Source organism: Drosophila santomea, chromosome X, assembly GCF_016746245.2.
Source record: "Drosophila santomea strain STO CAGO 1482 chromosome X, Prin_Dsan_1.1, whole genome shotgun sequence".
Classification (NCBI taxonomy): domain Eukaryota; kingdom Metazoa; phylum Arthropoda; class Insecta; order Diptera; family Drosophilidae; genus Drosophila; species Drosophila santomea.
This window is the reverse complement of record NC_053021.2, coordinates 11,294,844-11,320,340: the sequence shown is the minus strand read 5'-3', so window position 1 is coordinate 11,320,340 and position 25,497 is coordinate 11,294,844. Positions and strand designations below refer to the sequence as shown.

The 25,497-nt window shown below is 47.3% G+C and overlaps 7 protein-coding genes across 11 annotated transcripts; 3 read left to right on the top strand and 4 right to left on the bottom strand.

Annotated features, from left to right (window-relative positions):
- Positions 1–810: 810 nt before the first annotated feature.
- On the bottom strand, positions 811–3,565 carry LOC120455423 (ras-related protein Rab-35). The gene is made up of 3 exons (XM_039641577.1): positions 2,582–3,565; positions 1,690–1,989; positions 811–1,549 (listed from the first exon to the last, which is right to left on the bottom strand). The coding sequence occupies exons 1-3, from the start codon at positions 2,631–2,633 to the stop codon at positions 1,296–1,298; spliced, it is 606 nt and encodes a 201-aa protein (XP_039497511.1). The 5' UTR covers positions 2,634–3,565; the 3' UTR covers positions 811–1,295.
- A 1,071-nt stretch (positions 3,566–4,636) lies between these two features.
- Positions 4,637–7,923, bottom strand: LOC120456520 (PHD finger protein 7). 2 transcript variants are annotated; one of them, XM_039643387.2, is made up of 4 exons: positions 7,706–7,923; positions 6,513–6,813; positions 5,923–6,425; positions 4,637–5,858 (listed from the first exon to the last, which is right to left on the bottom strand). In XM_039643387.2, exons 2-4 carry the CDS (start codon positions 6,612–6,614, stop codon positions 4,826–4,828), a joined length of 1,638 nt encoding a protein of 545 aa, XP_039499321.1. In that variant the 5' UTR covers positions 6,615–6,813; positions 7,706–7,923; the 3' UTR covers positions 4,637–4,825. The 2 variants fall into 2 exon arrangements, with proteins under 2 accessions (XP_039499321.1, XP_039499322.1); XM_039643388.2 differs by having other exon boundaries at positions 6,513–6,809.
- A 422-nt stretch (positions 7,924–8,345) lies between these two features.
- LOC120455852 (delta(3,5)-Delta(2,4)-dienoyl-CoA isomerase, mitochondrial) lies at positions 8,346–9,776 on the top strand. Its single transcript, XM_039642322.1, has 4 exons — positions 8,346–8,504; positions 8,645–8,813; positions 8,885–9,509; positions 9,569–9,776. Exons 1-4 carry the CDS (start codon positions 8,453–8,455, stop codon positions 9,665–9,667), a joined length of 945 nt encoding a protein of 314 aa, XP_039498256.1. The 5' UTR covers positions 8,346–8,452; the 3' UTR covers positions 9,668–9,776.
- On the bottom strand, positions 9,707–11,650 carry LOC120455851 (xaa-Pro aminopeptidase 3). Its single transcript, XM_039642321.2, has 2 exons — positions 11,169–11,650; positions 9,707–11,109 (listed from the first exon to the last, which is right to left on the bottom strand). Exons 1-2 carry the CDS (start codon positions 11,538–11,540, stop codon positions 9,844–9,846), a joined length of 1,638 nt encoding a protein of 545 aa, XP_039498255.1. The 5' UTR covers positions 11,541–11,650; the 3' UTR covers positions 9,707–9,843.
- Positions 11,651–11,788: 138 nt separating this feature from the next.
- LOC120455853 (TIP41-like protein) lies at positions 11,789–13,290 on the top strand. The gene is made up of 4 exons (XM_039642324.2): positions 11,789–12,049; positions 12,110–12,444; positions 12,592–12,811; positions 12,879–13,290. Exons 1-4 carry the CDS (start codon positions 12,038–12,040, stop codon positions 13,125–13,127), a joined length of 816 nt encoding a protein of 271 aa, XP_039498258.1. The 5' UTR covers positions 11,789–12,037; the 3' UTR covers positions 13,128–13,290.
- A 3,278-nt stretch (positions 13,291–16,568) lies between these two features.
- Positions 16,569–17,989, top strand: LOC120455154 (glycine-rich cell wall structural protein 2). Of its 2 annotated transcripts, none has more exons than XM_039641065.1 (3): positions 16,569–16,691; positions 17,068–17,446; positions 17,526–17,989. In XM_039641065.1, the coding sequence occupies exons 1-3, from the start codon at positions 16,680–16,682 to the stop codon at positions 17,885–17,887; spliced, it is 753 nt and encodes a 250-aa protein (XP_039496999.1). In that variant the 5' UTR covers positions 16,569–16,679; the 3' UTR covers positions 17,888–17,989. The 2 variants fall into 2 exon arrangements, with proteins under 2 accessions (XP_039496999.1, XP_039496998.1); XM_039641064.1 differs by having other exon boundaries at positions 17,068–17,452.
- On the bottom strand, positions 17,928–25,274 carry LOC120455153 (acid phosphatase type 7). Of its 3 annotated transcripts, none has more exons than XM_039641062.2 (4): positions 24,809–25,231; positions 18,855–19,365; positions 18,238–18,799; positions 17,928–18,172 (listed from the first exon to the last, which is right to left on the bottom strand). In XM_039641062.2, the coding sequence occupies exons 1-4, from the start codon at positions 24,948–24,950 to the stop codon at positions 18,032–18,034; spliced, it is 1,356 nt and encodes a 451-aa protein (XP_039496996.1). In that variant the 5' UTR covers positions 24,951–25,231; the 3' UTR covers positions 17,928–18,031. The 3 variants fall into 3 exon arrangements, with proteins under 3 accessions (XP_039496996.1, XP_039496997.1, XP_039496995.1); XM_039641063.2 differs by lacking the exons at positions 17,928–18,172; positions 18,238–18,799; positions 18,855–19,365 and adding exons at positions 19,481–20,395; positions 20,472–20,815; positions 20,886–21,049 and having other exon boundaries at positions 24,809–25,243; XM_039641061.2 differs by lacking the exons at positions 17,928–18,172; positions 18,238–18,799; positions 18,855–19,365 and adding exons at positions 21,216–22,474; positions 22,543–22,889; positions 23,103–23,296 and having other exon boundaries at positions 24,809–25,274.
- Positions 25,275–25,497: the final 223 nt, after the last annotated feature.

The window sequence follows — 25,497 nt, the reverse complement described above, 5'->3', positions numbered from 1 at the left end:
AAAGCTGGCGAAACTTCTGTAATCGGGAAAATCAACATTAATAAAATTAATAACATTAGATTAGATACGTCAACTGTAAGTATTGAATGCTTGTATGTCGTGTCATGCCTAATTTAATTTAAAGTAAGCAATGCCTAAGGACTTAAATAAAAAGTTTCTACAATTTCAGCATATTCAATCTAGCAAAAGATCAAAACACAATGTTCTCTGATTTCAATGTTTAAGTTACAGTACGAGCGCAAGAAGTTGTGTTTTTGTAAAGATCAATCTTTATTCTTTCTGATGGTACATATATCGGAGAATTGGAGTATTGGATTCCCGTTTTCGGTTAAATACAAACTCTAACTAGAGCTATTTTTTCCAAAAACGTCCATTGGAAGTCATATCTACTGACACTTTTACGTTTTTCATCGTAATCTAGCGAAATGAAGCCAAATGAAATGATGTTGTTTAGTTTATCCACGTATTGCAATCACGGAATGTCGGCTAGTATCAAATGAAATCTTAACAAGTAAGGCAGTTTCCGGGAGCAACAAAATGTTTAAAAGCATTACACCGCACAAATTAAATTGAGATTCACTTTCGCTTGATGAGGGACTTTTGAGAGATAAAGTCGGCAAATCAGAGCTTCCGTTTTTGAGTATAAAACTATGGGAGTATGGGGTAAAGAGTCGCGATCGGAAGCCAAAAATTGTATGTGTTATTATCTCCCTACATACATATATGTATATATTTATATAAATGTGTTTCGTATCTTAGTTTTCGGGCTCGTGCCTGTTCCTGCTGTCGCTCTAGTTATTGTAAATACAATTTTCCGTTTGAAATATAAATATATTCTTGTATATAAATATGCGATTTGTTTCAATTTTGTTTATGTATATATTAATATGTATATAAATTGCTAAATACATTTAATTGCGCTTTACACTTTTACACTTTAATTTACGGCTATATCTGGCATTATTCCGAATAAAACTCAGGAGGAAAAAAAAACAAAACAAAAAAAATTGTTGTCTCTAGTGGGTGTGAGTGTTGTTTTCTTGTGTTGTTTGTGGTTTCTGGTTTCTTGTTGTTGATTGTTTGGTGGTGTTAGCTATGTCTATGTGAGTGAGTGTGTATGCCGCATCGTACGCCAAGAACCCTACAAACTACGCGCCCCCACAACGATTCCGTCCGCCCCCAGAGTTGTTCCAGGTCCTGGTCCTAATTCCGGCTCCATTCCCCGTCCCGCCGCCGCCGCCGCAGTCGTCGCCGTCGGTCCAGTTGCAATGCCAGCTCCCGTACCGGAGCCGCTTTCACCTGCAGCACTTCCCACCCTTGCTGCCCTTGGGATTGGGCTTCAGGTGGAGCGTGTCCTTCTGCTGCTCGTTGGGGGAGGTGCGCAGCTTGTGGTCGAGCACCTGTCGCGTGATCGACAAGAACATGTTCTCCACGTTTATGTTGTCTTTGGCGGAAGTCTCGAACAGCTCGATGTCCATTTGTTTAGCGAACCGCTGCGCATCCTCGGTTATGACCACCTTCCTGTCCGGATCATCGTTCTTGTTACCCACTGTTAAGGAATCAAAACATTAGTATATATAGCTAAAGTTGGCTACAAATTAAACTATTTGGCATAGCCAACAATTACTTCTTACGTCCAGACAACATAATACTTGTGCCCAGACTAAACGTAATATGGTATTGGCCTACCTAATACTTTTTTGACCACGTCGCAGTTGTTCTGGATCTCTTCCAGCCAGCGGCGAACGTTCGCAAAGGAGTCGCCGTTCGTCACGTCGTAGACGACGATGACGCCGTGGGTGCCGCGGTAGTAGGTGCTGGTGATCGTCCGGAAGCGCTCCTGGCCGGCCGTGTCCCAGATCTGCAGCTTCACGCGCATGCCCTCGATGTCCACGGTGCGGATCTTGAAGTCCACGCCGATGGTGGTGATGTAACTGCCCGAGAATGTGTCGTCCGAGAACCGGATGAGCAGCGACGACTTGCCCACGCCTGCAAGTGATCAGGTGGAAAGATGGAAAGGGATTCGGATTACCATCATGCGATATCGTCACTACTACACAAGTGGCCAATGTGGCATGTGACATCGCTGGGCGGGGAGTGTTCTCCTGCTCCAGTTACCGCCGCAGCTGGTCTGCTCGCATATCAAGCTGTATTATCCTGCCAGTGCGTCACGATTAGTCATGAGCCTGGTTTAGCCCATACCTTTCTTTTGGCACAAGCTCCAAATATACTCAAATGAATAGATAGCTATGTTAGGATCGTGAGCCAACGATTGATATAAAAAGATTTTGCTGCGGTTAAGATTAAAGTACAACTTAACACATATTGAGTATGCTGACGAATGTTGAAAGTATTATGGAAACTAAAAACAACAACATTACTCATACGCCATGTTGGCGTGAACATTTCAAATGTAACATAAATGACAATTAGATGCAATTGTGCCAAAGGAGAGGAGAGGAGAAAACTGCACTTTTGGCCAGGAATCGGGGACAAACCGAAAGTTACACCTGCTATTTTCAACGCAATGCTATTTTTAAGCACCTGTTCTGTGGGAAACGGGAAAGCCTGGGAAACTCACCGCTATCGCCGATTATTAGCAACTTGAACAGATGATCGAAGCCGCGTGCCATTTTTCGTCGCTTTTTCGCTGTTTTTCTGTGTTTTTCCTTGTTTTTGCAAGTGCTTTTATATTTACAGTTAGGCGCGTCGAACAATGCAAAATATACTTTTGTTTTCTTTTTTTCTGCTGCCTGCTCCCACACTCACACACACACAGGAGCACACTCCCTGCGCGCCCTCACTCTCTCTCTTTCTTTCTTTCGCACTCTCTCTCGGGAGCGCACTCTCTCTTTCGCCCCAACTACGGCCCTCTCGCTCGCACTAGTGCAGCCGGCTAAGTATCTGAGATAAACTGTTGTTCTTGCTGGCTGCTGGTCAGTTGTTGCTGCTGTTTTTGTTGCTGCTGCTGCTGATGATGTTTTTGTTGCTGTGTGATAAGCTATTGTTATTAGTGTTGTTGCGTTGCGAGTTAATTTATGTAAGTGTTGTTGCCGCCGCCTTGTTATTTAATTTCCTTTGATTAGGTGTTTCTCTTTTTTCGGCTCCACTAGTGCAGTTATGTCTTTTGCTTTATCAGCGGATTTGCGTACAGAAATCGAACCGCACGCTCATTTCAATCAGATCCAATGGTTTGCTGGCCGATAAGACGGCGATTTGGTGCAGAAAATTGAAAATAGGCTGGCAAATTTTCGCAAAGCTCGACTCCCTCGCAATCGTCCGTCTCGCTTTCTCCAACACTGCAGCAGACACAACACACGAACACACACGCACGCACACACACACACACACAGGAGCGGAGGTCTGGCTGACTGTTGAATTTATCTTGGGTTTGTCGGTGGTTTCGAACTTTCCAGCTTCCAGTTTCCGGGTTACTCTTGCAGCGCTGAAAGGACGACGATTTGTGGGAATTTGTGGGCGTCGGCGTTCCGGGCTAATTCTGCTTAATTCATATTCTGGATAAACTATTACTAACGCACCCACACTAGAGACGGAAGCAACTCCGATAATTATGCCGTCGTTACTTTGATATCGATAGTACTTACAACCATCGATTTAATTAGCCAGAACACAAAGTAAAATTTGTAATGACTGTCAGAACAATGAGACCAATTTAAAAATAATTAACTTAAATAAAATTATTTATAACTACAAACTATATTTTTATAGACGACGATTCCTGGAATGTAAACACAACAAATCGCAATTGATAACGATAACATTATCGCTATTGTTGTCGTTTAGCGAGTAGCTCCAAATTTCTGAAGTTGCCACTCTTTAATAAACTATTGGCCAGTGTTAGCAGTTTGGCTATTTTTTCGTCATATATAGCATCTATGCATTTTGAATGGCGCAATTTTTTAAAAACAGCCAATATATTTTAAACACTTGCAGTTTCCAGTTTTATGTTGGCTTTCTTATAAATTACCATATCCATCCCTTTGAAACTAAAATCATATATTTCCTTGCATTATAATTATTAGGTATATACACATAACATTAATTAATTAAGTTATAAACATGGAAACGAATAATTTGTTATATTTGTATTGAAAAATTATTTGGATAATAATGTTTGGATTAAATAAATAATTAAGTTTGAACCTCCCACCGCCCCCAATTACAAAGAGAATTGTTCCAATTTGTATATACAGTTATGCACTTTATCAACGAATTATTTACAAATTGTTTGATGTATATTTAATGGATCAATGGATCAATCCAGTAAAAGATCGTGCAAAAAACATGGAAACGAAGTCGATCCAATCAAGCAGAAGATATGAACAAAGCTCGGTGGTTCTTAACGCGTATCATAAAATTTTCAGATACTGGTCAGGGAGTCTTAGATTGCTAGTTACAAAAAATGTAATAAAAAGAATACTGCTAGGCACTGCAAGTGGCTGAAAAGAAAGTAGAAAAGGGTTAAATTATGTCTACAACTTCTTTGTACATAATGTAAATATGTGTACAAGTTATTTCTACGAATACTTAAAGAAAATGGCATGTCCAAAAGAACGCACTTAGCTAACTTATCGAAATAAATAAATAATAAATGAACAGAGTAGCTCGAAACTTATTAGCGAATGCAGGTAGGAGAACAGGTATTTAATGGAATATATTCACAACCGACGCTCTTCACATGCTGAAGAATATAACTACAATGGGAAGCAGCTGCGCACCAAACGCACGCATTTGGTCCACAGCCTAGTCGATGTGCTGTACATGGAATGTGCAAGTGTCATCTGTTGTAATGTCGTCTGTTCTCCTAATCCTTGCGGGTGGCCAAGTGGGTGGGCAAGCGGTTGCGGGTCCTGTTGGCCACACAGGATAAATCCATGTTGGTGTATGTGGGGTGCAAGTTGCTCAAAGTGCGGCGACGCAAGATGCGTCGAGCTGGAGTGCTCGGCTCCGGCGAGATGGAGCGCAATAGACGTCTGTTCGTCGACGGCACAGTAGCGGTGGGCAAAAGGCGGCGCCTCTTCGCCTCAGGCTCGTCATCGCTCTCCTCGCTATCCGACTCCTTGTTCAGTGCGATTCTGGCCGGCATTGTGCGTCTAGGGCGCATGGAACGACTCACGTTCGATGTGGACGGCTCAGTGTTTTCCTGGTTGTCGAGTGTCGGTGTGGATGAGGATCCAGCAGTTGTAGTAGTAGCGCGAGGCGGCATTGCGACCGAGGTGCGTGATGCGCGTGAGATTTGAGTGGTTGCTTGCGATCCACGCGGTGATTCAAGTGTTGTGCGGGTTCCACGAGTTGGCGCAACAGTTGCGCGGGAACCGGGCGATGATCCGGCTGCTGCTAGCGAAGAACGGGTGCGGGCGGATAAAGCGCGTGCCGCCGCAGAAGTTGATGGTTTGTCATCGGAGTTGGTCCCCACCACCTTATTGTCGACCGCGCGCTTAAAGACGGAATCGTCGTCATCGTCGGAGGAGTTGCTATCATCCCAAAGGGAGACGGAGAGCTTAAGGTGTATAAGATCACCCTGTTCGTTCGCTGCTAAATCTGCGACGGCTGCCTGAAAGTCGGTTTCGTCTATTGAGTCGCTGTCATCCGAGTCCGACTCGACATAGGGAACTGGGTTTGGCAGGACAGCTGCGCAAATATGGCACACGTAGGATTGGGAATTCTGGACCGTGCAAAGGAAATGCGACGGATTGGCGCCGCAATTGTTGCAGTACAGCAGCATGGCGCAGCCGTCGTCACGACCAGACACCACAACGCACCTCGCGGCCGTGCAAATGACATCGCGACGAAACTGATCTGCAAAGGCATTCGGCTCCGTCTCCCAGGTGGCGTCTCTGCGAAAGAAAAGTACTGGTTACCTGGGGTAAGGTGCTCCAAGTGCAAGTAGGGGTAACTTACTGGTTCAGCACCGAAATGCCCATCATAGCCACCTTGCGGAACACCTCCAAGTTGTTGCACAGGGGGCATTTGAAGAAGTAGCCCGCCGAGTTAGCGTAGCGTTGCAGGCACTTACGGTGAAACCATCCATTGCGGCAGCACGGCGCGAAGAGACAGGTGACCACGCTGAAGCGCTCGCCCTCGCCGATCAGGGCTTCCGCGCATATGACACATTCCTCCTCCTTCATGAGCGCCGGACGACGGCGATGCATCAGCACATGCTGATGGCAGTACGACTTGTACGTGTCGCTGAACTGGTTCTGGGCCAGATTGTCGACGCCGCATTTGGTGTGAAAGGTGCGGCGGCAGCTCGACTTGCAGCACCCAATGTTGGCCCCCGGGCGGCGGCAGTAGTAGCACACTAGTGTGCGGCAGCGCTTGGCCTCCGCTTCGATGTCCTGCTTGAGGAAGTTCAGTATGCCCAAGCGCTTGCTGCCGCGCTGTACGAGATTCGAGCTTAGGTACTGCCGGAGACAGGGATAACGAAGGGGATTAGAGATCGAAAGAGGAAGGCATAAGTTTCCTGGACGCGGAAACCTGAGCAGTCTTACCAAGCAGTTGCGGTGCACCATTATGTTGTCCTGCACGTGCACGGTGCCGAAGATCAACTCGTCCCGCTCGCTGGAGCGGCACAGCACGCAATTCTGCACCATGGCTGCGTTCCCGGTGGCCAATCCTTCAACTTAAACAGCGGCAGCCGAAACAAACAAATCTCACTGGAGCCCGGAGAAGCGATTGACAGTTGTCGCGCGCAATGAACGTCGGTTGATCGGGGGCAACCCTGCTGCCAGAGATGCCAGATCAGCGCGATTTGAATTGGTTTGATTTGTGTTTACACTAATTCACTGCTGCCTTAAAAAATGAAAAAAATTAGTTGAATTGCCTTGTAGCTTCTATGTAGCTTGTGGTGTTTGACTGACAATTGATGTGAAATGAGTTGAATAACTTTTCAAAGGAACCCTGATGTTCTGTTATTATATACCTGTTACTCAGCAGGTGCGAGAGAAATGGAGCGAGTGCTATAGCGAGCAGCAATTGAATGTTTTTAAATGCAATGAGGAAGACGATTCGCGCAATGATTTCTTTTTAACTTTCAAAAGCTTTCTAAAAGCCTTATCTGAAATGCCGCCATTTATGCTGGCAGCTAGATTAATGTTGACAATTGTCAAGTTAAGCAAAGGGCACTAACACACTTGCGCATATGCTGAGCATTTTGGCGCCAGACGCTTAGACGTTCACACCAACGGACAGGTCGCGAATTGGATTCGGCCAATGATCAAGAATATATATTGTTTATAGGGTCAGAAAGTCTTCTTTCATACTGCAACTCTCTACTTCTATATTACCCTACGATTTCTTTTAGTTCATTTGGTATTTTGGTTCTCTATTACTCTACGATTTGTTTTAGTTCATTTGGTATAGGCTGTTTAAGTTTTGGTTGCTAGCTAAACATTTTAACTTAAAATAACCTTTGAGCCACTTGAATTGGTGCAAGAACAAGTGAAATGTTGTAAAAATTCTGAGAAGGAACCCTACTGCCAGAGTTTCCATGCGCCAAACGCACAGTTTTATTTTTTTTTCTTAGAATTCACTACGAAATTTGGCGCAGCCTTGAAGAAATAGAATGCAAGTTGGAAAGTCCCTCCTTTTCTGAATTTGTGTAAAAGGTCTATTTAAAGTCTTCTTTACAAATATATTTGCGTTCCAATTCATTGCAAAATGCCAATTCTCTATGAAAACTTACCGAAAGTGAGTGGAATTCCTAAGTTGTAATGTTGCTCGTTGTGTTATAGAAATATTTTTTGTGTGGTAAATTTTGAAATATGGTAAGATTTACTGCTTTATGCGTTTGATTTGGTTCAATAGGGTTGATGTGGAAATATTTTAAAAACTTGTAAAAAAAAGTATAATTTTTTTTTCAGTACTTCACTGAGCTGTGTAGATGCTACTGCCTCGAGTTTGTTCACATTTGTGATTTTTTGACTTTGACATTAGGCTCGCAGGACTCCAAGTTTCGATTACTTCGAGAAGAGATGAAAGCTCGGTCGATACATCGATACTTTCAGAGATATTATACATATGTTCAAGACAATTTTATTTTTACTTAGTAAAAGCTAATGAACTGTTCACCCATATGTATTTAAGGTTTAATTTTATTAATTATATGCCTTTATAAATTCGAATTCTTCAGTCGGGAGGCAAAAATTGGATTGGATGCAGTCCATTAACAAATTTTTTTTACCGCAACAAGTGAATTCGATTGTAAATAAGTTTATCCATGTGTGATCTTGTTTTACAACCTGAAAACGCTGGTAAAGCTGATAGGGAAATAATACCAGAAGCTTGGATAATCCTGGAGCCCGCCTAATTTTAAATATTTCCGTCGGGTGGCAGCACTGTCGCGTATCGATAAATAAACAAACAAATTTCGCTGCCGCAACAAGTGGATTTGATTTAAAAAAAGCTAATATAAGTAATAAGAAGGCTTAATATGTCGCTCTCCCGCCTGAACACTCTGATCAAACTGGCGCCCAAGTCCACGGGTATGTACCGGTGACTTCGATAATCCGAAATCCAGCCTTATGCTTTTGAAATTTGGGTTCGGTTCAAAGTCCGAACACCGGTGAACGAACCTTTGTCTTCAGCATCAATTGAAAGTCCATTCAATAACACTTACCTCCAGCCGTCAGAACCCTCCAGATGCAGCCCCAGAGAAACCACTCCGCCCTACCGGAATCCGGACCCACCGGTCATTTCAAGACCCTGGCCGTCAGTTCGCCCAAGCCGTTCGTCTTCCATGTGGAGCTCCATCGGCCCAGCAAGTTCAACGCCATCAGCAAGCAGATGTGGCTGTGGGTTATCCAATAGCTTCTAGTTTCCGGTTCCGCAGATTGCTAACCAAAACTGCGCTCTCCATTTCCAGGGAGATCAAGGAGTGCTTCGACGGACTGGCCACTAATCCCGACTGCCGGGCTATTGTTCTGTCCGCCGCCGGAAAACACTTCACCGCCGGCATCGACCTCAACGACATGATGAACCTGGGCCAAACGCTGGCCGAGACCGATGACTACGCCCGCAAGGGAGTCATCATGGAGCGCATGATCAAGATGTATCAGGACTCGATCAGCAGCCTGGAGCACTGCCCCAAGCCGGTCATCACGGCCGTGCACAAGGCGTGCATCGGCGCCGGCGTGGACCTGATTACCGCCGCCGACATTCGCTACTGCACCGAGGACGCCTTCTTCCAGGTCAAGGAGGTGGACATCGGCATGGCCGCCGACGTGGGCACCCTGCAGCGTCTGCCCAAGGCAGTGGGCAGTCAGTCCCTCGCCCGGGAGCTGTGCTACACTGGGCGCAAGTTCGAGGCCGCCGAGGCCCACTCCGCGGGCCTAGTGAGTCGCCTCTTCCCAGACAAGGAGTCCCTGCTGACTGGTGCCCTTGCCGTGGCCGAGCTCATCGCCAGCAAGAGTCCCGTCGCCGTCAAGACAACCAAGGAGAGTCTTGTCTACTCTCTGGAGCACACCAATCAAGAGGGATTGGATCACATTGTGGGTATCCTGCTATGTCTACAGATATGCAGAATCTAACCACGCTTGATTTCTTGCAGCGCCTGCTGAACAAGCTCAACCTGCTGTCGGAGGACTTCGCCCAGGCTGTGGCCGCCCAGTTGACGAAGGACGATAAGCCCGTATTCGCTAAGCTGTGATCTGCGATCCGCACAAGAGAATGATCGAACGGCGGGGGATAGAATTTAAAATGTATTTGCCATGTTTGCATTTAAAAATACACCATCTGCCTTTAGTTTAGGACCCAAATCAGCGCATGAAGTGGTCGGGAGAATGAACGGCTTATGACTAGGAATTTGGTTTTCGTTGTGAACTCTTACAACGCCTCCGCGGAGGAGGCGCCGTGGTTCTGCTGTTGCTGTTGGCACAGCTCCTGCAGGGCGCGCGGATCCTTGACGCACGCCTCCGTTAGAACCTCCACGTGGCCGTGCTCGTTGATGAGCAGATCGTCCTCGATGCGGATGCCGATGCCTCGGAACTCGGGCGGCACGTCGCCGCAATCCTGACCAATGTAGATGCCCGGCTCAACGGTGAAGACCATGCCGGGAACGATGCGCGTGTTGCGTGGCACATGCGGTGTGTCGTGTACGTCCATGCCCAGGTAGTGGGAGACGTGGTGCGGACAGAAGCGGTACCCCTGGCTGGCCAGTTCCTTGTAGTCACTTACTGACTTGCCCACCAGCCCGATCTCCTGCAGGTACTTGCCCAGCTTGTAGCAGGTGGTCTCGAACAGCTGGTCGAGCGTCTCGCCGCCTGGCTTCATCACGGTGCCAATAATCTCCCCCTGCAGCTGATGCAGCATGTCATACAGTGTGCGCTGCGGCTCCGTAAAATGTCCACTCGCCGGCCAGGTGCGAGTGATGTCGCTGGTGTAGCCGCCATACTCGCAGCCGGCGTCCATCAGCACCAGATCCTGCGGCCCCAACAGCTGGCTGTTGGCCACGTAGTGGATCACCGTGGCGTTCTGACCGGCAGCAACCACTGGCGGATAGGCCAGGTAGCTGGCGTTGCGCATGCGGCACTTGTAGTCAATGGCCGCGAACAGATGGTGCTCCGACTGACCAGGTTGCGACTCGGCCATCACCTCGTTGAACGAGCGTGAGGCTATGTCGCAGGTGCGGCGCATCAGCTGCATCTCGGCGCGGGACTTGAGCAGGCGCATGGCTTCCAAGAAAGTGTAGGCCGGGAGCAGCGGACGCTGCTGATCGCCGCTCAAACGCAGCATGTTTTGCGCCAGTGACGGCAGATCGGAGCTCTTCTGGTCGAACCAGATATGTGGTTTAAGGGCGCCTGCCCGCTTGGCCAGCACCGCTTCCAGCTGGGACAGCGAATGGGCCTCAGTGACTCCGAAGAGCGGCACCGCCAGCTCGGGCCCAGTGCGCGGACCATCCCAGAGCTCGGCATGCGGGTCCTTGGGACGCATGAAGAGCTCGGACTGCACGTTTTGGGCCTCGTCGATGGTCAGCAGGAGCACGGCGTCCGGCTCTAGGCAGCCAGTGAGGTAGTAGAAGTCAGAGTTCTGGCGGAACACGTATGGGATCTTGCCGCTCATATACTTCTTGGAGGCGGCGCCCAGAACGAGCTATAAAAGATGCAAGTTTAGGGATCTTGTGTTTCTCTGTGTAGACCGGAGATTCTCACCATGTGGCAGGGACTCGAGTGCCCATTGAACTCGGCGCCGAAGGTGCGCGCATAGGCACGGATGTTTTGCATCAGCTGCGTACGGCGATCCTTCATCTCGGTCAGTTCCACGCCCGGAACCAGCTCGTCCGGCTGGATAAGGTGTGGATGCGAGACGCTGGTTGGCTGTCCCAGGTTGCCCTTTTGCTGGCGCAGGATCTGAGCCACGCCGCGCACCTCGGCCGCGGTCACTGTAGAGTTGGTGCTGGAACTTCCTGTGGAGCTCGTCGTGGATTGGGTCATCCAGCGGTGTGGCCACAGGCTCGTGGAAATGGCAGCGCTGCGGCGGGCAGTGGGGGCGATCAGGCGGTCCAGGCGCCTTAGGACATTCATCGTGCTTCCGGTGCTTGGGTTGCCAACTAAAATCTTTACTATATATTACACATGAGAAAAGCGAACTGACAAAAACAATAACAATCCTGGATAAAAACAAACTACCAGGGTTGCCAGACGGTTGGGTAACAAGTGTCCCGCCGATTGACAGGTGTCGATAAGTATCGCCGTAAAATTATACAAAAATGTAAATGTAGTTTCGTCCTACCTTTTGATGCTTTCCAAAAACGTGGTTAATTTCAAATTTTGGGCGTCCACGGCGTGCATAAGCTTATAAACCAACTTAAGTAAGCCAACTGGATCGGTTTCGCCCCATAGCATTCAAATATACCGCTACAATGGAAAATTCTCGATAGTACCGCCGCTAAGCTTCGGACGTAATCGATATTGGCATCCCCAATATAAAAACAAAGATTTTTAACAGGATAAATAGAGAGCTTTAAAACGGGATTTTCACTTTGGACAGACCCTCTGAAATCGTTTGGCACACCTAGAGAATGTCGAGCGAGGTATGTGCTGGTATAGCCCATTTCCAATGGCCAAACATTCAATTGAAATCCCGCTTGCAGTGCTTTGTGCCCCGGCTGCCGGTGGACAGCGAGTCCATCCAATTCCACGACTGGGCCATCAGCTACGAGAAGTCGCACATCCTGAAGAGCAGCTGCAAGCTGGGCACCGACGAGTGCTGCCCCAAGGACTCCGCCGAGCTTTGCGACCTCTGCACCTACCAGCATTCCCTGCAGCTGCCCCACCTGCCCGACATGGTGTTCCACAAGAACCGGCTGGTGCTGAAGCACAAGGACGGCGCCATTTTGGAGTTCCGTCCCATGGAGGCGCTGGCGCTGGTGGACAATGGAAAGCAGCCGCTGGAGGTCGCATGTGCCCAGGAGTGGCGGGAAACCCGGTGGGTACTCCCTTTGAAGTGGTGACTTTGATACACATGTCTTAACCATATGTGCTTGATTGGGCCCACATGTCATCAGTTTGTTCCCTTTAGAAGCTTTTTATCTTGCCATGTAACTCGCCCTAATAATTGAATTATATTTTCCAGCAACGAGCAGACGATGGAGGAAAAGTTCAAGCCCTTCGACTGGACTTTTACCTCCACCTACCAGGGTACCATGAACGAAAAGGTGCGGTCGGAGAGCACGGATCAGACCCTGAACAAGTTCAAGCTGATGCAGCGCGAGAACATCATCTTCTACCACGACTTAACCCTGTTCGAGGACGAGCTGCACGACCACGGCATCTCTGTGATGAGCGTGCGCATCGTAAGTGTTCCTTGTATATATAAATTATAGAGCCAATTTCCAAGAAAACCGATTCTTTCTGGCACAGCGCGTGATGCCCTCTGGTTTCTTCATCCTTCTGCGCCACTTTCTGCGCGTGGACGACGTGCTGATACGGATGCACGACACCCGCTTCCACCACGAGATAGAGAACGACTTTATCCTAAAAGAGTATATCCATCGGGAGGCGCCCTGCACGGAGCTTCAGAGCTCGGTGGCCTTCTGGACCAACCCGGATGAAATGCAAAACTTTGTGCCCGTGAAGACCAAGCAGATGCACAAGCTCTTCTTTAAGTAGCCCCGGTTTCCGATGTCCGATGCCCGATGCCCGCTGCCAGATCCTAGATCTCTAGGCTTATAGGAGTCTTCGTATTGATTAGAACTGCTGCTACACGCGTTTATTTATTGCCAAAAGTGTGCGCATGCGCAGACGACATTAAAAGCGATTTTCGTAAAAGGCACACTACGAGTAATGCTATTAACACGAATACAATATTGGGCGGATACAATGCTCCTCACTTCCTTACATCCTCTCATGCCCATTTCCACTCCCTCTCGCTCTCTAACAACTATCTCTTTCTCTGGCACCTATCTCTGTCTCTTACCATTGCAATAGCTATGTCTCTGTCTCGAGTGTGCACATGAACTAGAGCAGCGCAGAGATTCCCAGATATTACCCTAACTGTAATCATATATAAATCCTATGCCTAATTTTCTTTCAGCACAATTCTTTGTACAAATCAAACAAAAAATTGATAAAAAAAGAACGTACAAAAAACTGAAATCAAATCAAATCGAATGAAACGAAAAGAATGGGATTTTATATTTTTTTTTTGCCCATGACATTGTCTCTCTAGCAGCGATTTATGTGTGCCTCGTCTGGAGATTTATGGATATGTCAGGCATCTTCGAACTATTCATTGTTGTTTCGCATTCAATCGAAGTGAATGAGAAGTGGAACTCATCGCTGGCGACAGCGAATCTAGTTATTCACAACTCACAATTCAGATGATTCATTGCGAGGCAATCCTTAACTTTGATATTACATATTTAATGCTATTCTAATCGACTGCCCTGCAGAGTAGGCAATAGTAACTGCATACTGATCATATTATTCCAATTCATATGTGGTTCCTTAATTTGTATGGACATATAGCTGCATAACTCCCAAGTTCCTTGTGGGCTGGTACTAATGCCAAGGTCGGCGCTTGGAGATCCGATCCATGAGGGTGGTGGTCACCGGTTTGGCGACGGATTTGGCTTTGGCTTTGCCGTTGGCCACTCGCACAATGCACATGGATAATCGTGTGAAGTATTCTTGGTCTTGGCTGTTGGTAATATGCAATTATGCAAAGTGCAAGTTCAGCGGAAAAGGCCATGGTTTCGTTTCGTTTTGTATTGCTTTGTTGGGTACTTGTTGTCGCCACCATTGTCTCCAGGTCTGAGATTAGCTTCCACCCACTTCGACCCACTGCCACCCCAAAGTTCCCATCATCATCATCTCATCATCATCATCATCGTAATTTTCAGCTTCATTTGCTCGAGGTACCTTGCTTGCGGTTTTCGTTGCATTTGGATCGCTTTAGTTTTCAGTTTTTTAGTACGACTATTTGAGATTTTCTGCTTTCAGCTCTCAGCTCGCAGCTCGCAGCTAACCGACCCGCTGTTCAATTATAATTAAATCTGTTTGTAAATATAATTGGTGGGCGTGCGACTGGCATGAATGATGCAAGATTGCGGCCGCCGTCGAACGTGATTTGCTTTTGCAAATTAGAACAGCGAATCATGGCAACGCCCCAGGAAAATGTTACCTGTCTAATCTGGGATTTGGTTCTTCCCTTCGAAGGCACTGCGAAAAACGGATGGATTTGAACTCATAATTTGATCATGCTTCAGTGGGAAATGAGCAACCTGAACTGAGTGATATGAAACAGAAAACTTTTAAATATTATAATGCATAGGCATATACTTAGATTTCTGAAAGTAAATATGCAACTAAAATGATTGAATATATTTGGAAAATTACTATGCTTATTGTCCTCTTTCCCAACTGACCAATGCCCAGTAGTTCTGAGCCTGATTTTTCGCCGTGCTGCTTTTCCTTCCTACTGCCAGGTTTTCCTTGATTACTCATACGCCCCGTGTGCGCTGTGGAGGCTACCACTTACCGCGAGATTCACGGGCTGCCCGTGTAATGGGCTTTTAGGCCTCGGCATTAAAGAACCATTGTCTCAGTGGGGGAAAAGTAAAAAATCCCAGGCCATCGGCGAAGTGCACCCATGGCCAAGTCAAGTCACATCAGTCGGCAGTAGTTTCGGTTGCCTCAGAGCCTCCCTCCATCCACCGATCCACACATCCATCCAGTCAGCTAGTCAGCTAGTCAGTTAGTCAGTCAGTCGGATTCAGTTAACACTTTTCACATGCCCGCCGGGTCGAACAATGTGGCCCCACTCATATGGGGGCGGTGTGACAAGCGTATATACTATGTAGCTATCTGGGACCACGACATCGACAACTATTTTGACATATTTTGTAAATATCCGTGGATTAGTATTAGTATATGCCAATACTATTGGCACACGTATGTATCTCCAACGGCACAGATACAAGCCACAGTTTACGGTTTGGATATAGATCATTATGTTTTTAAATGCTACTTTGAAATAGAAAATATAAGTAGTTAATAAAATGCTGCAAAAGCATTAATGCTAATGTGGAATTTATGCTTAGACTATTCCCAAGATTGGCACAACTTTTCACACTCATTCAGTCCATTCAACCCCATCGGAAATATGACTACAATCCGTTAGGTTTTTAGAACCCATCACCATTTGTCACCAATGGCCACCAGTGATTGGAATGGGGATACCTCGGCATTTGGCCAAAAAGCCTCTAAGTGGACACCAACAATTGATACCTTTGTTGGCCAAATTTGCCGCCTGTTTGCTTCAAAATTTCAGTTGGCTAAAATGAACCCTGGAAAGTGAAAACCCAATTCGAAATTGAGCTCACGAAATGAGTCACGTACGAGTAGTAGCCCCAATATTTAGCTAATCTAACTAAATCGTTTCAACAGGACTCGTATGATTGCTGCTACGTTTTTTTGTACTTTTGTTTTCAAAGTTGCAGTGCTGGCGATTTTCGCGTTTTATGTTGACCAATTAGCCGTTTCAGGGTCAAGTTAATGATTCAATTAGCATTTGTCATCATTGTTATTGTTGCTTCTCCTGTGCGGCGTGGTATAATTGATCCCCAGATCGTGGGAATATTTCTAATGATGTGTGATCACACATCATCACGCCCAACTAGTAGATCATTACATACATAAGTAGATCATTCGAAACTTCTCGTTTTAAATTCACTTAATACTGGGAATTTACCTTAAGTAAATTTTAAATCGAATTTACTTTCAATACGAATAAGTTACTCTACTGTTCCATAAAAGGGTAATGATCATAGTTAGATTCATACAATGTTTGTTGATCCAAAATCTATCCATTAGTAGTAAAGTAAAGAAACTATCTCATCCTGTAATCCAAGATATATATCTAGATGCATTTAGATGTTAGGTAACTAAACCAAAACCCTTCACCACACAAGTAGTCCCGTGGCTCGTGGCATGCGTCATCGGTGGCAAGCAAAACGAAACGAATCGAATCGAATCTCTGGGATGCAGCAGAGGTGGCCAACTTCGCTGGGATTGGAAGTGAAGCTCGGCGGGTATAAAAGCGACTGCTGGGCCGGTGTGTGGAATCATTAGACAAGTGTCGAACGGCGCGTGCGCAACAGAGTCTTGGAGGAGCAGTTAGCCACCAGAGAGCAGTGAACACCACAAGCAGGCAGCCACAACATGAAGTGCTTTGTAAGGATGTGCGCCAGAGGATCTTCCGTGGATTACAATTTCCTCTAACTGAGAAATGATTTAACAAAAATAGTTAAAGTGCATCGCAGTTTTCAAAGCATTTTTTTTTCCATGTTTATTGTTAAATCATCAAGTGTGCTTAAAATATTTTTTTTTTAATTTAAGCAAGTGACTAAAAGTAATTTAGAGCTGAAACGTAAAATCCTTGTTACAATTTTATATATAATATTTTGATTTTGAGAAACTGTTCAAAAGAGAGTTTTCATTGAAATGTGACTTAAATATTTGTAAATGTTAACTGAAAGACGCGTTTCTGAATCGCCCTTAAGATCATCATACTTAAGAACCATTTCGGTGACCTTCCTCCATCCCGCAGGTTATCCTGATAGCGACCAGTTTGGTGCTGAGTGCCTGGGCTCAGGACGCGGCGGAGTCGGAGCTGGAGCAGGTGGCATCGGCATCGGCACCGGAGGCAGTGGCCGTGGAGGATCAGGTGAGCGCCGCCAGCAGCTATGCGCCGCTGCAGGATAAGAAGCAGGAGAAGCGCTATGTTGGTGGATACGGTGGCTATGGAGCGGGATATGGCGCCGGATACGGCGGCTATGGCGCAGGATATGGCGCAGGATATGGCGCAGGATACGGCGGCTACGGCTCTGGCCTGGCAGCCGGCTACGGAGGAGCGTACGGCAGTGGCGTTGGCGTTGGCGTCGACAGCTACTACAATCCGTACAGCTCCCGAGCTCTGGGTGGATTAGGTGAGGGTGAGCTTGAGTGGAGACTCCCACTTTCTTGCCATAAACGATCAACGGTGACCAATGCTTTCTTAATCCCCAGATGGTGCTGCAGTGGCCGGATACGGTGGCTATGGATCCGCTCTGGGTGGCTATGGATCCGCTTTGGGCGGCTATGGCTCAGCCCTGGGTGGTGGCTATGGATCGGGACTGGGCGGATACGGTGGCTCCTACAACTCGAATCCCTATGCCCTGTCCTACTACAACAGCAGGCTGGGCGCTGGCGCAGGCACGGGTTATCCGTACTACAACACCCGGTTCGGTGCCGGTGGCTATCCATCCAGTTACTACACGAGCAACTACGGCAACAGCGTGGTGGGCGGCGGCTTGGGCGCCCTGGGCGGAGTGCCGCCCATCGGATCGGGCTACAATTACGGTTCCGGAATCTCGGGAACCGTCTACTAGACGGCGCACAATCCAACGTTCAAGATCTAAGCTAGTGGAATTTATTTTTTTTCATCGATATTTTTATCTAACTTTATTTTTATTAAAAGATGCTATAAAACAAGAAAATATCATAACCATCATTTTGCTAGTAAGTATATAAGCTCATTGGTGAGTTGGATATGCGCCATGCTTGTCCTTGATCACCCAGAAGGAGTCGACGATGGCGCCGTCCTGGTCATCGGACACCTGCTCGAAGTGTAGATGGGTGCCATTGTGCGCCTTCAGGCGGGTGTATCCATAATCCTAGAGATTAGAAGAAAATCAAATGAAATCCGTTTGGATATTGTGCAAGTGATTCATTAACTTACATTGCTGTGGTAGGCGTTCCAGGCGGGCAAATCGTTGGAGAAGGGCTCGCGCTCCTCCTTGCAGCCGGCGGAACCAGTTATGATCTGGATGGGCGCCTTGGGATTCGTGTACGGCGCCTCGGCACTCCCGTTGTACACCTTGTAGTTGTAGATGGGCCAAAGGCGAGTGTAGAAGTGCTCATGCGCGAAGATCTCCACATCGACGCCGTGCTTGTAGAACAGATCCTCCAGGCCGAACCACTTGAGCATGGGCAAACCCTGGCGGATGTACGTCTCCAGTTGGCTGTTGCAATCGTATTCCTTGTCATCGCTGCAGTACATCGGCCGGTGGCCGTAGGTGATGATCCACGGACGCTTGGCCCGATTCTCGGGCAGATTTGCCTCGGCCAGGTCGCGTTCCAGCCACTCGAATTGCTTGGTCAGCAACTTGAAGCCGTAGCTGAGGAAGTAGTAGACCTCCGAGGAGTAGGAGACAAAGTGGACGGGTCCCAAGTTGAAGCTGTACCACAAGCTGTCCGTTTCACCGGGCATATTGAAGCGGGCGCGATAGTTGGAGAAGTTGCTGTAATAGCCCAAAGTGAGTAAACATACAAACAAAGGATTCACCAACTACTTACTACTTCTCCTCGTGATTGCCGGGACACACCATGTAGGGCACATAGGCGGCCACCGACTCGATCTGGCGCATGAATGCATCACCCACGGCCGCGTTCGAGGTGTCCATGTCGTAGGCAAAGTCGCCCACATGAATGATGGCATCGTACATGCCGCGCTCCGTGTCCTGCTGCAGTCGACCCATTGACTGGGCATTCTCGTTGCCCATGTCCCCGAAAATGGCCAAGGAGGGCGACCAGTTTTCACCCGCCGGTGGCGTCTTGAAGTTGAACACCGCCGACCAACCGAGCGGACTGCCGCAGGTGTACTCGTATTGTGTGTCCGGCTCCAGGTCCTTCAGTTCCACATTGTGAATGTACTGAGTGCGCGCCTTCTTACCACCATCCACGAACCGCTGCCAGGTGCCCTTCGCCTCTATCGGGTCGTCGTTTAGATAGTTCCGGGCGAATTGAACCACCGAGGCGTTGGGGGAGCCTCGAGTCGACCATGTCACCACAATATCACGCAGGTTGTCTACAACGAAGTTCATCAGCTGCGATTATTTTCAGTTTTACAGATCACTAGTCCTTAAACCTATTTAACGCTCCCTTGGACTACATCCCAAGTTATATATTCAAAGCTATCGAAGTTGCCACTCACAAGTGTTTTATTAGAGCGTATATTGCAATTACATTTCGTTAAAATATATATGTAGAGTAATAAGATATATAGGTTTCGCCAGGTTAATAATGGCGAAAGTTTCTTGGTCAGATTGCTGCAAATCATTATCATAAGTCATTCGAAATTGTGCCCGAATTTAAAATACTTCAGTTTACGAGGGCGTAAATATCACAAAGGTTTTTAGTTGAGATCAGACTGGTATGGTCCATGCTTGTCCTTGATCACCCAGAAGCTATCGATGACCTTGCCCTTCTTGTCATCGGACACCTGCTCGAAATACAGATGGCTGCGATTGTGGGCCTTCAGTCGCAGATACCCAAAGTCCTGGCTGTGGAACGCACTCCACGGTGGCATGCGCTTGAAAAAGGGCTCCCTTCCCTCGTGGTTGCCGGCTGCTCCCGAAATGATGTGAATTGGTGCACCGGGATTCACATACGGCTCGGCCAGCGATCCGTTGTACACTGTGTAGTTGTACATGGGCCACATGCGCTCGTAGCAGTGCTCGTGGGCCCACAATTCCACATCCACGCCGTACTGATAGAAGAGTGGCTCCAGTCCAAAGAAATCCAGCATGGGCAGACCCTTACGCACGATGGTCTCATGGTTGGCACAGTCGTCTCCGTTGTCATTGCTACAGTACATGGGTCGATGGCCGTAGGTAATAATCCAGGGGCGCTTCTTTCGGTTCTCCGGTTTGTTCGCCTCAATCAAATCCCGCTCCAGCCAGTCGTACTGCATCACGATCTGCTTGATCCCGAACTGCGTGAAATAGTACACCTCAGTGCTGAAACCGATGAAGTGCACCGGTCCCAGGTCGAAGCTGTAGAACATGTTATCGGATCCACCCGGCATGCTGAAGCGATTGATGTAGTGCGAAAAGTTGCTGTGGGTTGAAAGGGGGGAAAAATCCTTGTATCAGTCATCATCATCGCAATTGGTTATATTCGTGTAGCACTTACTACTTCTCCTCGTGGTTGCCCACGCACACCATGTAGGGCAAGTAGGCGGCTATGGTCTCCACCTGGCGCATAAACTCGTCGCCCACCTCTCCGTTCTCCCAGTCCATGTCGTAGGCGAAGTCTCCCACATGGATGATGGCGTCGTACTGGCCGTTCTGCGTTTCACGCTGCAGCGCTGGCAGGGATGCCGCATTCACCACGCCCATGTCTCCGTAGATGGCCAGCGAGGGCGACCAGTCGGCGTGGTCGAAGCGCGTCCGGAACCAATAGGTGGCGGACCAGCCCAACTCACTGCCGCAGTGGTAGAGATAGGTGTTGTTCGGTTTCAGGTGGGACAACGTCACCTGCGATCGGATGTGCTCATGGATTAGATGCCTTCGGTTATTAGGGCTCTCTTGCTGCGTCGTTACTCACACGATGAATGTACTGGGTGGCCTTTTTGGCTCCGCCGTCCACGAATTTCGTGGGCATCCGTGCCGCCTTCACTCGCTGATGCAGTCCATCGATGCCGAACTCACAGATGGATTCGTTGGTGTTGTCGCGCGTGTTCCAGGTGACGACCATGTCGAGCACGGTTTCTGCAGGAGCACACTGATTAACTTGGAGCTAAACACTTGGCATGTCACATATTTACAAAAATTGTTTACAAGATGAACGGATTCGCAAACCATTCGGTTGAATCTTCAATTGATTTCTTCACATTCTTATACTATTTAATCTTTATACCCCAAAACAATATTGCAATACGTTCAAGACATTTATTGTAAATATACTTGGTGTTTAAACAACAATCAATGTACAGTCGGGTTGACCTGACTATAATACACCCGGTACTCGGATTACATGTACTTATGGAGAATAAAAACTGATCGGGTGCATAGCCCTTGGTGCGTAGACATAGATCCTAAGAAGTACATCAAACACATCCCATACACATTAAAACATTACCTAAAACTGCAGAGACCGAGTACCAGTTGTTGTACATAAAGTAACATACGAGAGAGATAAGAAACTAAGTTCATTTTAGTTTTTATCAGCTAATGTTAAATGCTCTCGAAAGTGCTTGCACGTGTGTAAATGCTGCGCTTGTAAAATTGGCTAAGTATAAAACTGTAGTTTGTTCCGGGCTGGGTTGAGATATTTGGAATAGATATAAGGAATTTGCCACGCTTATTGCTATAGTTTGTGATCGAATCAGGTCGAGGCGAATGTGCGCTACTAATACTGCCTGTTGCTATTGATGCGTGTAATGCCTGGAGACTCCTTTAGCTTCAATTCATTCGGCTCAGGTATGGGGAATGCCTATTCAATTTCGGTAGCTTCCGTGTTTGGATTTCACCAACCAAAAGTCATCGATGATGGCGCCGCCCTTGTCGTCCGACACCTGCTCGAAGTGGATATGTGTGCGATTGTGGGCCTTGAGCCGTGTGTAGCCGTAGTCCTGGCTGTGAAAAGCGCTCCACTCGGGTATTTTGCCCTTGAACGGTTCCCTTCCCTCCTTGCAGCCGGCGGATCCCGTGACGATGTGCACAGGGGCACCAGGATCTTCGTACGGCGAGTCCTTCAGCGTTCCATTGCGCACCTCGTAATCGTAAATGGGCCAGAGTCTCTCGTAGGAGTGCTCGTGCGCCCAGATGGCCACGTCCACGCCAAACTCGTACAGCAGTGGCTCCAATCCGAACATGTGTACGAAGGGCCAGCCGACCCGCGTGAGAGTCTCGGAGTGGGTGCAGTCGTTGTCGTTCTCGTTGCTGCAGTACATGGGTCGGTGGCCGTATAGGATGATCCACGGGCGCTTGCTCCGATTCTCTGGCAGATTGGCCTTGGCCAGATCCGCACGCAGCCAGTCAAACTGGAACACCAGCGGCTTTAGACCGTAGTTGAGAAAGTAGTAGACCTCCGTGCTGATACCCACAAAGTGCACGGGTCCCAGATCGAAGCTGTAGAATATGTTCTCCGTGCCTCCCGGCATGCTGAAGCGGGCACGATAGTTCGAGAAGTTGCTGCAACACCAACAATTAGATCCTCCTAATACCAAAAGCACTCTCCTCTCTACCAGCTAGCTACTCACAACTTCTCCTCGTGATTGCCGGGAACCACCATGTATGGCAGGTAGGCAGCCACTGTTTCGATCTGCCGCATAAACTCATCCCCCACGCGCGCATTCTTCGTGTTCATGTCGTAGGCGAAGTCACCCACATGGATGATGGCATCGTACATGCCGCGCTGCGTCTCCTGCTGCAATCGGGCCAGGGATTGGGCATTCTCATTGCCCATATCCCCGTAGATAGCCAGCGATGGCGACCAGTCAACGGCGGCGGAGGGCACTGTGCGAAACTGGAAGATTGCCGACCAGCCAAAATCGCTACCGCAATGGTAGGAGTACGTGGCATTTGGCTCCAGGTCCCTAAGCGTCACCTAAGCGAAGTAAGCGATAAGTTGCACTCTTTCTCTGGTTAACAACAGCGATGTCAAGATGAAACGATTGTATGCTGAGAGATGGAGAACAATGCAATCGTGGCTCATTGGTTTCTAAATTGGTCCTCAGAGACGGATCATTATTTATCGATTGCATTTCCCTCACTTCCCACAAATCGATCTACTTGAATCGGTTGCATACAGCGGGCATACCCTGTGGATGAACTGCGTGGCCTGCTTGTGACCGCCGTCCACGAATCTAGTGGCCGTTCCCCGGGCCTGTTGTGTGAGCCTGACCTGTCCGTCTACCGGTTGACCGTACTCCACCACGCTGACCGCACCCACTTCCTGATCCGGCGGCAGGCTGCGCGTGGACCAAGTGACGACTATCTCGCTGTCGGTGCGTTCTGGTCCAGGCGACAAGCGGATATCGAGGAACGGGGAAGAGGAAAAGAAAAACAAACTTGAGCAATTTCGTTGGTCCAAAGGTGGTGCGTTTCAAATAAAAGGAAAACAAACAATTAGCCCTCATCCGGCATCCAATTCCAATTTAGATTCGACATTATTACTGATAACTCAACATGAATATATTTGGATTTATAGTGTATAAATAATCAACTCGATTTCCAGATTTGCAACGATAATGATTCGCTTAATGAAACTTGATTGAAACAACTGTGATTTGGTTACTTTAATGCATAACTTCAATCCCATTAGCAGCGGTTGTGCCAAATTGAATTTGAATCTGTAACCGGAGCAGGGTCGTCGAGTCATTCATGACCAAATGTTATTGTCCAATAATCAGATATTTTTGCTTGGCAGCGTCGCTCTATTGTTTTCGCCTTCTTATCGCCACCCCAGTAGAAACTAGAACACAAAGCCAAATGGCCGGTGGGATGACGATCGACCTTATCGGTAAGTGGGGCCCCACAGGGAGCCAAAGTCTAGCACTCTTTCGAATGCATTTCAGGGTTCTGAAGTTTGCATTGCCCGCGTTATCGTTGGCAACAGTGGAACCCAGATAAGGCGGATTAACGCGATTTTCGGGGGAGTCACCTGATAACGGAAAATGCTGTTTCTAATCTTGTTCAATTTTTCGCCAATCGCCTTACACAGCGATTAAGTTTATTATTGTGCACGAGCACAGAGACACTGTTTAAATTGTTTATTATTGTTTTTTTTGTTGACCTGCTGGTCTCCAGGACCTAAATTATAATTGCTTGACTTTATTGCTGCTTCCGGACATTCGAAATTAATTATTACAAGCAATTAATTATTACAATTATTAAAAGCAGCAAAAGAGTTTTTTTCTTGCAGCAATAGGAATATTGTAGAAAGACTTTTACGAGTCTCAAGCAGATAAGTCAGTTTTATGGCGCTTTCGATTATAGCTATAGAATTGTATACACCATATACAATATTTATAAAAACCTTAAGTATTAAGGCACAGATTATTGTCATTTGCAGGCTTAATTGTATAGCTATAAACTACAATTAAATACTACTATGTATCACACCCCATTTATAGGGGCGACACTGAGCATAACTTTGTGCAGCAAGCGATTCTGGGCGGGATCGGAAAGCAAATATTGATATCACTCGATAAGAGCCTCGGGCATTGCGCACTAGAGGATCGATGTTTTTCAAAACAAGAGTGTGAAAACCATCTGTGATTAATACACGGAAGGGAAAATATTGGTAAAATTTCAAAATACGTAAGGTCAACTGCGAACAAGTTGCAGCTGTGAATAAAATGGAATACGGAACAAGTTTGCCTTCCTATGTGAGAGATAATTAAGGATATATATATGTTTATACTAAGCTAACAATTTCTCCCAGTGCATACTAACACTAATGCAACGGTGCAGGTGGGCAATTTACATAATGCGAAAAAATCGGAAGAAGAAGCTCGCACTCACCTCCAAAGGCCAGATGCACTTGCTCCGGCTGATAGTGGACAATGTTGACCTCCTGCTCCTGGTTGGTGGCAGTGCTCCTAATCCCCGGAAGAAGCAGCAGCAGGAGCAGCGACGTCAGCAGAGCAAATTGCAGTTGCTGCATTTTTACCGTTTGCTAGTTGCTTGTTGTTGTTGTTGTTGCACGTCGATAGGTCAGAGTAATGCAAAAACAGTCAGCAAAAACATTGCCAAATCACAATTGCGTCGTTGTCAAAGTGCGGACCCTCTGCTCCGGGAGTCGATGGAGTTAAACGGGGAAAACGACAAATACGCTTGCGGGAACAACAAAAAATGAGCACTAATATGGAAATATCCAGCAATTTATAAGCGCAGCCACAACACAACAAAAACAATCCGGGTGCAGTGTGACCTTGGCCGGCGAAGAGCAAATGCCAGTTGGTATCGATTGGTCGCTGGCTGTCGCAACTATCGATAGAATGCGATAAGTGAGCGCGCGACTTGAACTTGACTTGAATTGTTAACAAATTACTTAATGACAAATGTATCCAGGCTGAAGCTGTTTTTAAAATAGCTGAATAGAAATGAAATGGTGGGTTTCATTTTAAACAGCTCGTAGGGTTATATTATTATCATTACTCTTAGACCCACATGGCGGATGAGTAATAAGCTATTTCAAATAAATTAACCAA

What these genes read in the sequence shown, in the direction of transcription:
- LOC120455423 (XM_039641577.1), bottom strand. Translation starts at nt 2,633, where the DNA reads ATGGCACGCGGCTTCGATCATCTGTTCAAGTTGCTAATAATCGGCGAT. An exon ending in GCTAATAATCGGCGATAGCG is followed by an intron (nt 1,990 to 2,581) that starts GTGAGTTTCCCA and finishes GATCACTTGCAG; the next exon opens with GCGTGGGCAAGTCGTCGCTG. An exon ending in CGTGGTCAAAAAAGTATTAG is followed by an intron (nt 1,550 to 1,689) that starts GTAGGCCAATAC and finishes ATTCCTTAACAG; the next exon opens with TGGGTAACAAGAACGATGAT.
- LOC120456520 (XM_039643387.2), bottom strand. Translation starts at nt 6,614, where the DNA reads ATGGTGCAGAATTGCGTGCTGTGCCGCTCCAGCGAGCGGGACGAGTTG. An exon ending in TGGTGCACCGCAACTGCTTG is followed by an intron (nt 6,426 to 6,512) that starts GTAAGACTGCTC and finishes TGTCTCCGGCAG; the next exon opens with TACCTAAGCTCGAATCTCGT. An exon ending in GGCATTTCGGTGCTGAACCA is followed by an intron (nt 5,859 to 5,922) that starts GTAAGTTACCCC and finishes TTTCTTTCGCAG; the next exon opens with AGACGCCACCTGGGAGACGG.
- LOC120455852 (XM_039642322.1), top strand. Translation starts at nt 8,453, where the DNA reads ATGTCGCTCTCCCGCCTGAACACTCTGATCAAACTGGCGCCCAAGTCC. An exon ending in ACTGGCGCCCAAGTCCACGG is followed by an intron (nt 8,505 to 8,644) that starts GTATGTACCGGT and finishes ACTTACCTCCAG; the next exon opens with CCGTCAGAACCCTCCAGATG. An exon ending in AAGAGGGATTGGATCACATT is followed by an intron (nt 9,510 to 9,568) that starts GTGGGTATCCTG and finishes GATTTCTTGCAG; the next exon opens with CGCCTGCTGAACAAGCTCAA.
- LOC120455851 (XM_039642321.2), bottom strand. Translation starts at nt 11,540, where the DNA reads ATGAATGTCCTAAGGCGCCTGGACCGCCTGATCGCCCCCACTGCCCGC. An exon ending in ACTCGAGTCCCTGCCACATG is followed by an intron (nt 11,110 to 11,168) that starts GTGAGAATCTCC and finishes CATCTTTTATAG; the next exon opens with CTCGTTCTGGGCGCCGCCTC.
- LOC120455853 (XM_039642324.2), top strand. An exon ending in CAGGAGTGGCGGGAAACCCG is followed by an intron (nt 12,445 to 12,591) that starts GTGGGTACTCCC and finishes TATATTTTCCAG; the next exon opens with CAACGAGCAGACGATGGAGG. An exon ending in CTGTGATGAGCGTGCGCATC is followed by an intron (nt 12,812 to 12,878) that starts GTAAGTGTTCCT and finishes TTTCTGGCACAG; the next exon opens with CGCGTGATGCCCTCTGGTTT.
- LOC120455154 (XM_039641064.1), top strand. An exon ending in TCTGGGTGGATTAGGTGAGG is followed by an intron (nt 17,453 to 17,525) that starts GTGAGCTTGAGT and finishes CTTAATCCCCAG; the next exon opens with ATGGTGCTGCAGTGGCCGGA.
- LOC120455153 (XM_039641061.2), bottom strand. Translation starts at nt 24,950, where the DNA reads ATGCAGCAACTGCAATTTGCTCTGCTGACGTCGCTGCTCCTGCTGCTG. An exon ending in CCACGCAGTTCATCCACAGG is followed by an intron (nt 22,890 to 23,102) that starts GTATGCCCGCTG and finishes TACTTCGCTTAG; the next exon opens with GTGACGCTTAGGGACCTGGA. An exon ending in GGCAATCACGAGGAGAAGTT is followed by an intron (nt 22,475 to 22,542) that starts GTGAGTAGCTAG and finishes TTGGTGTTGCAG; the next exon opens with CAACTTCTCGAACTATCGTG.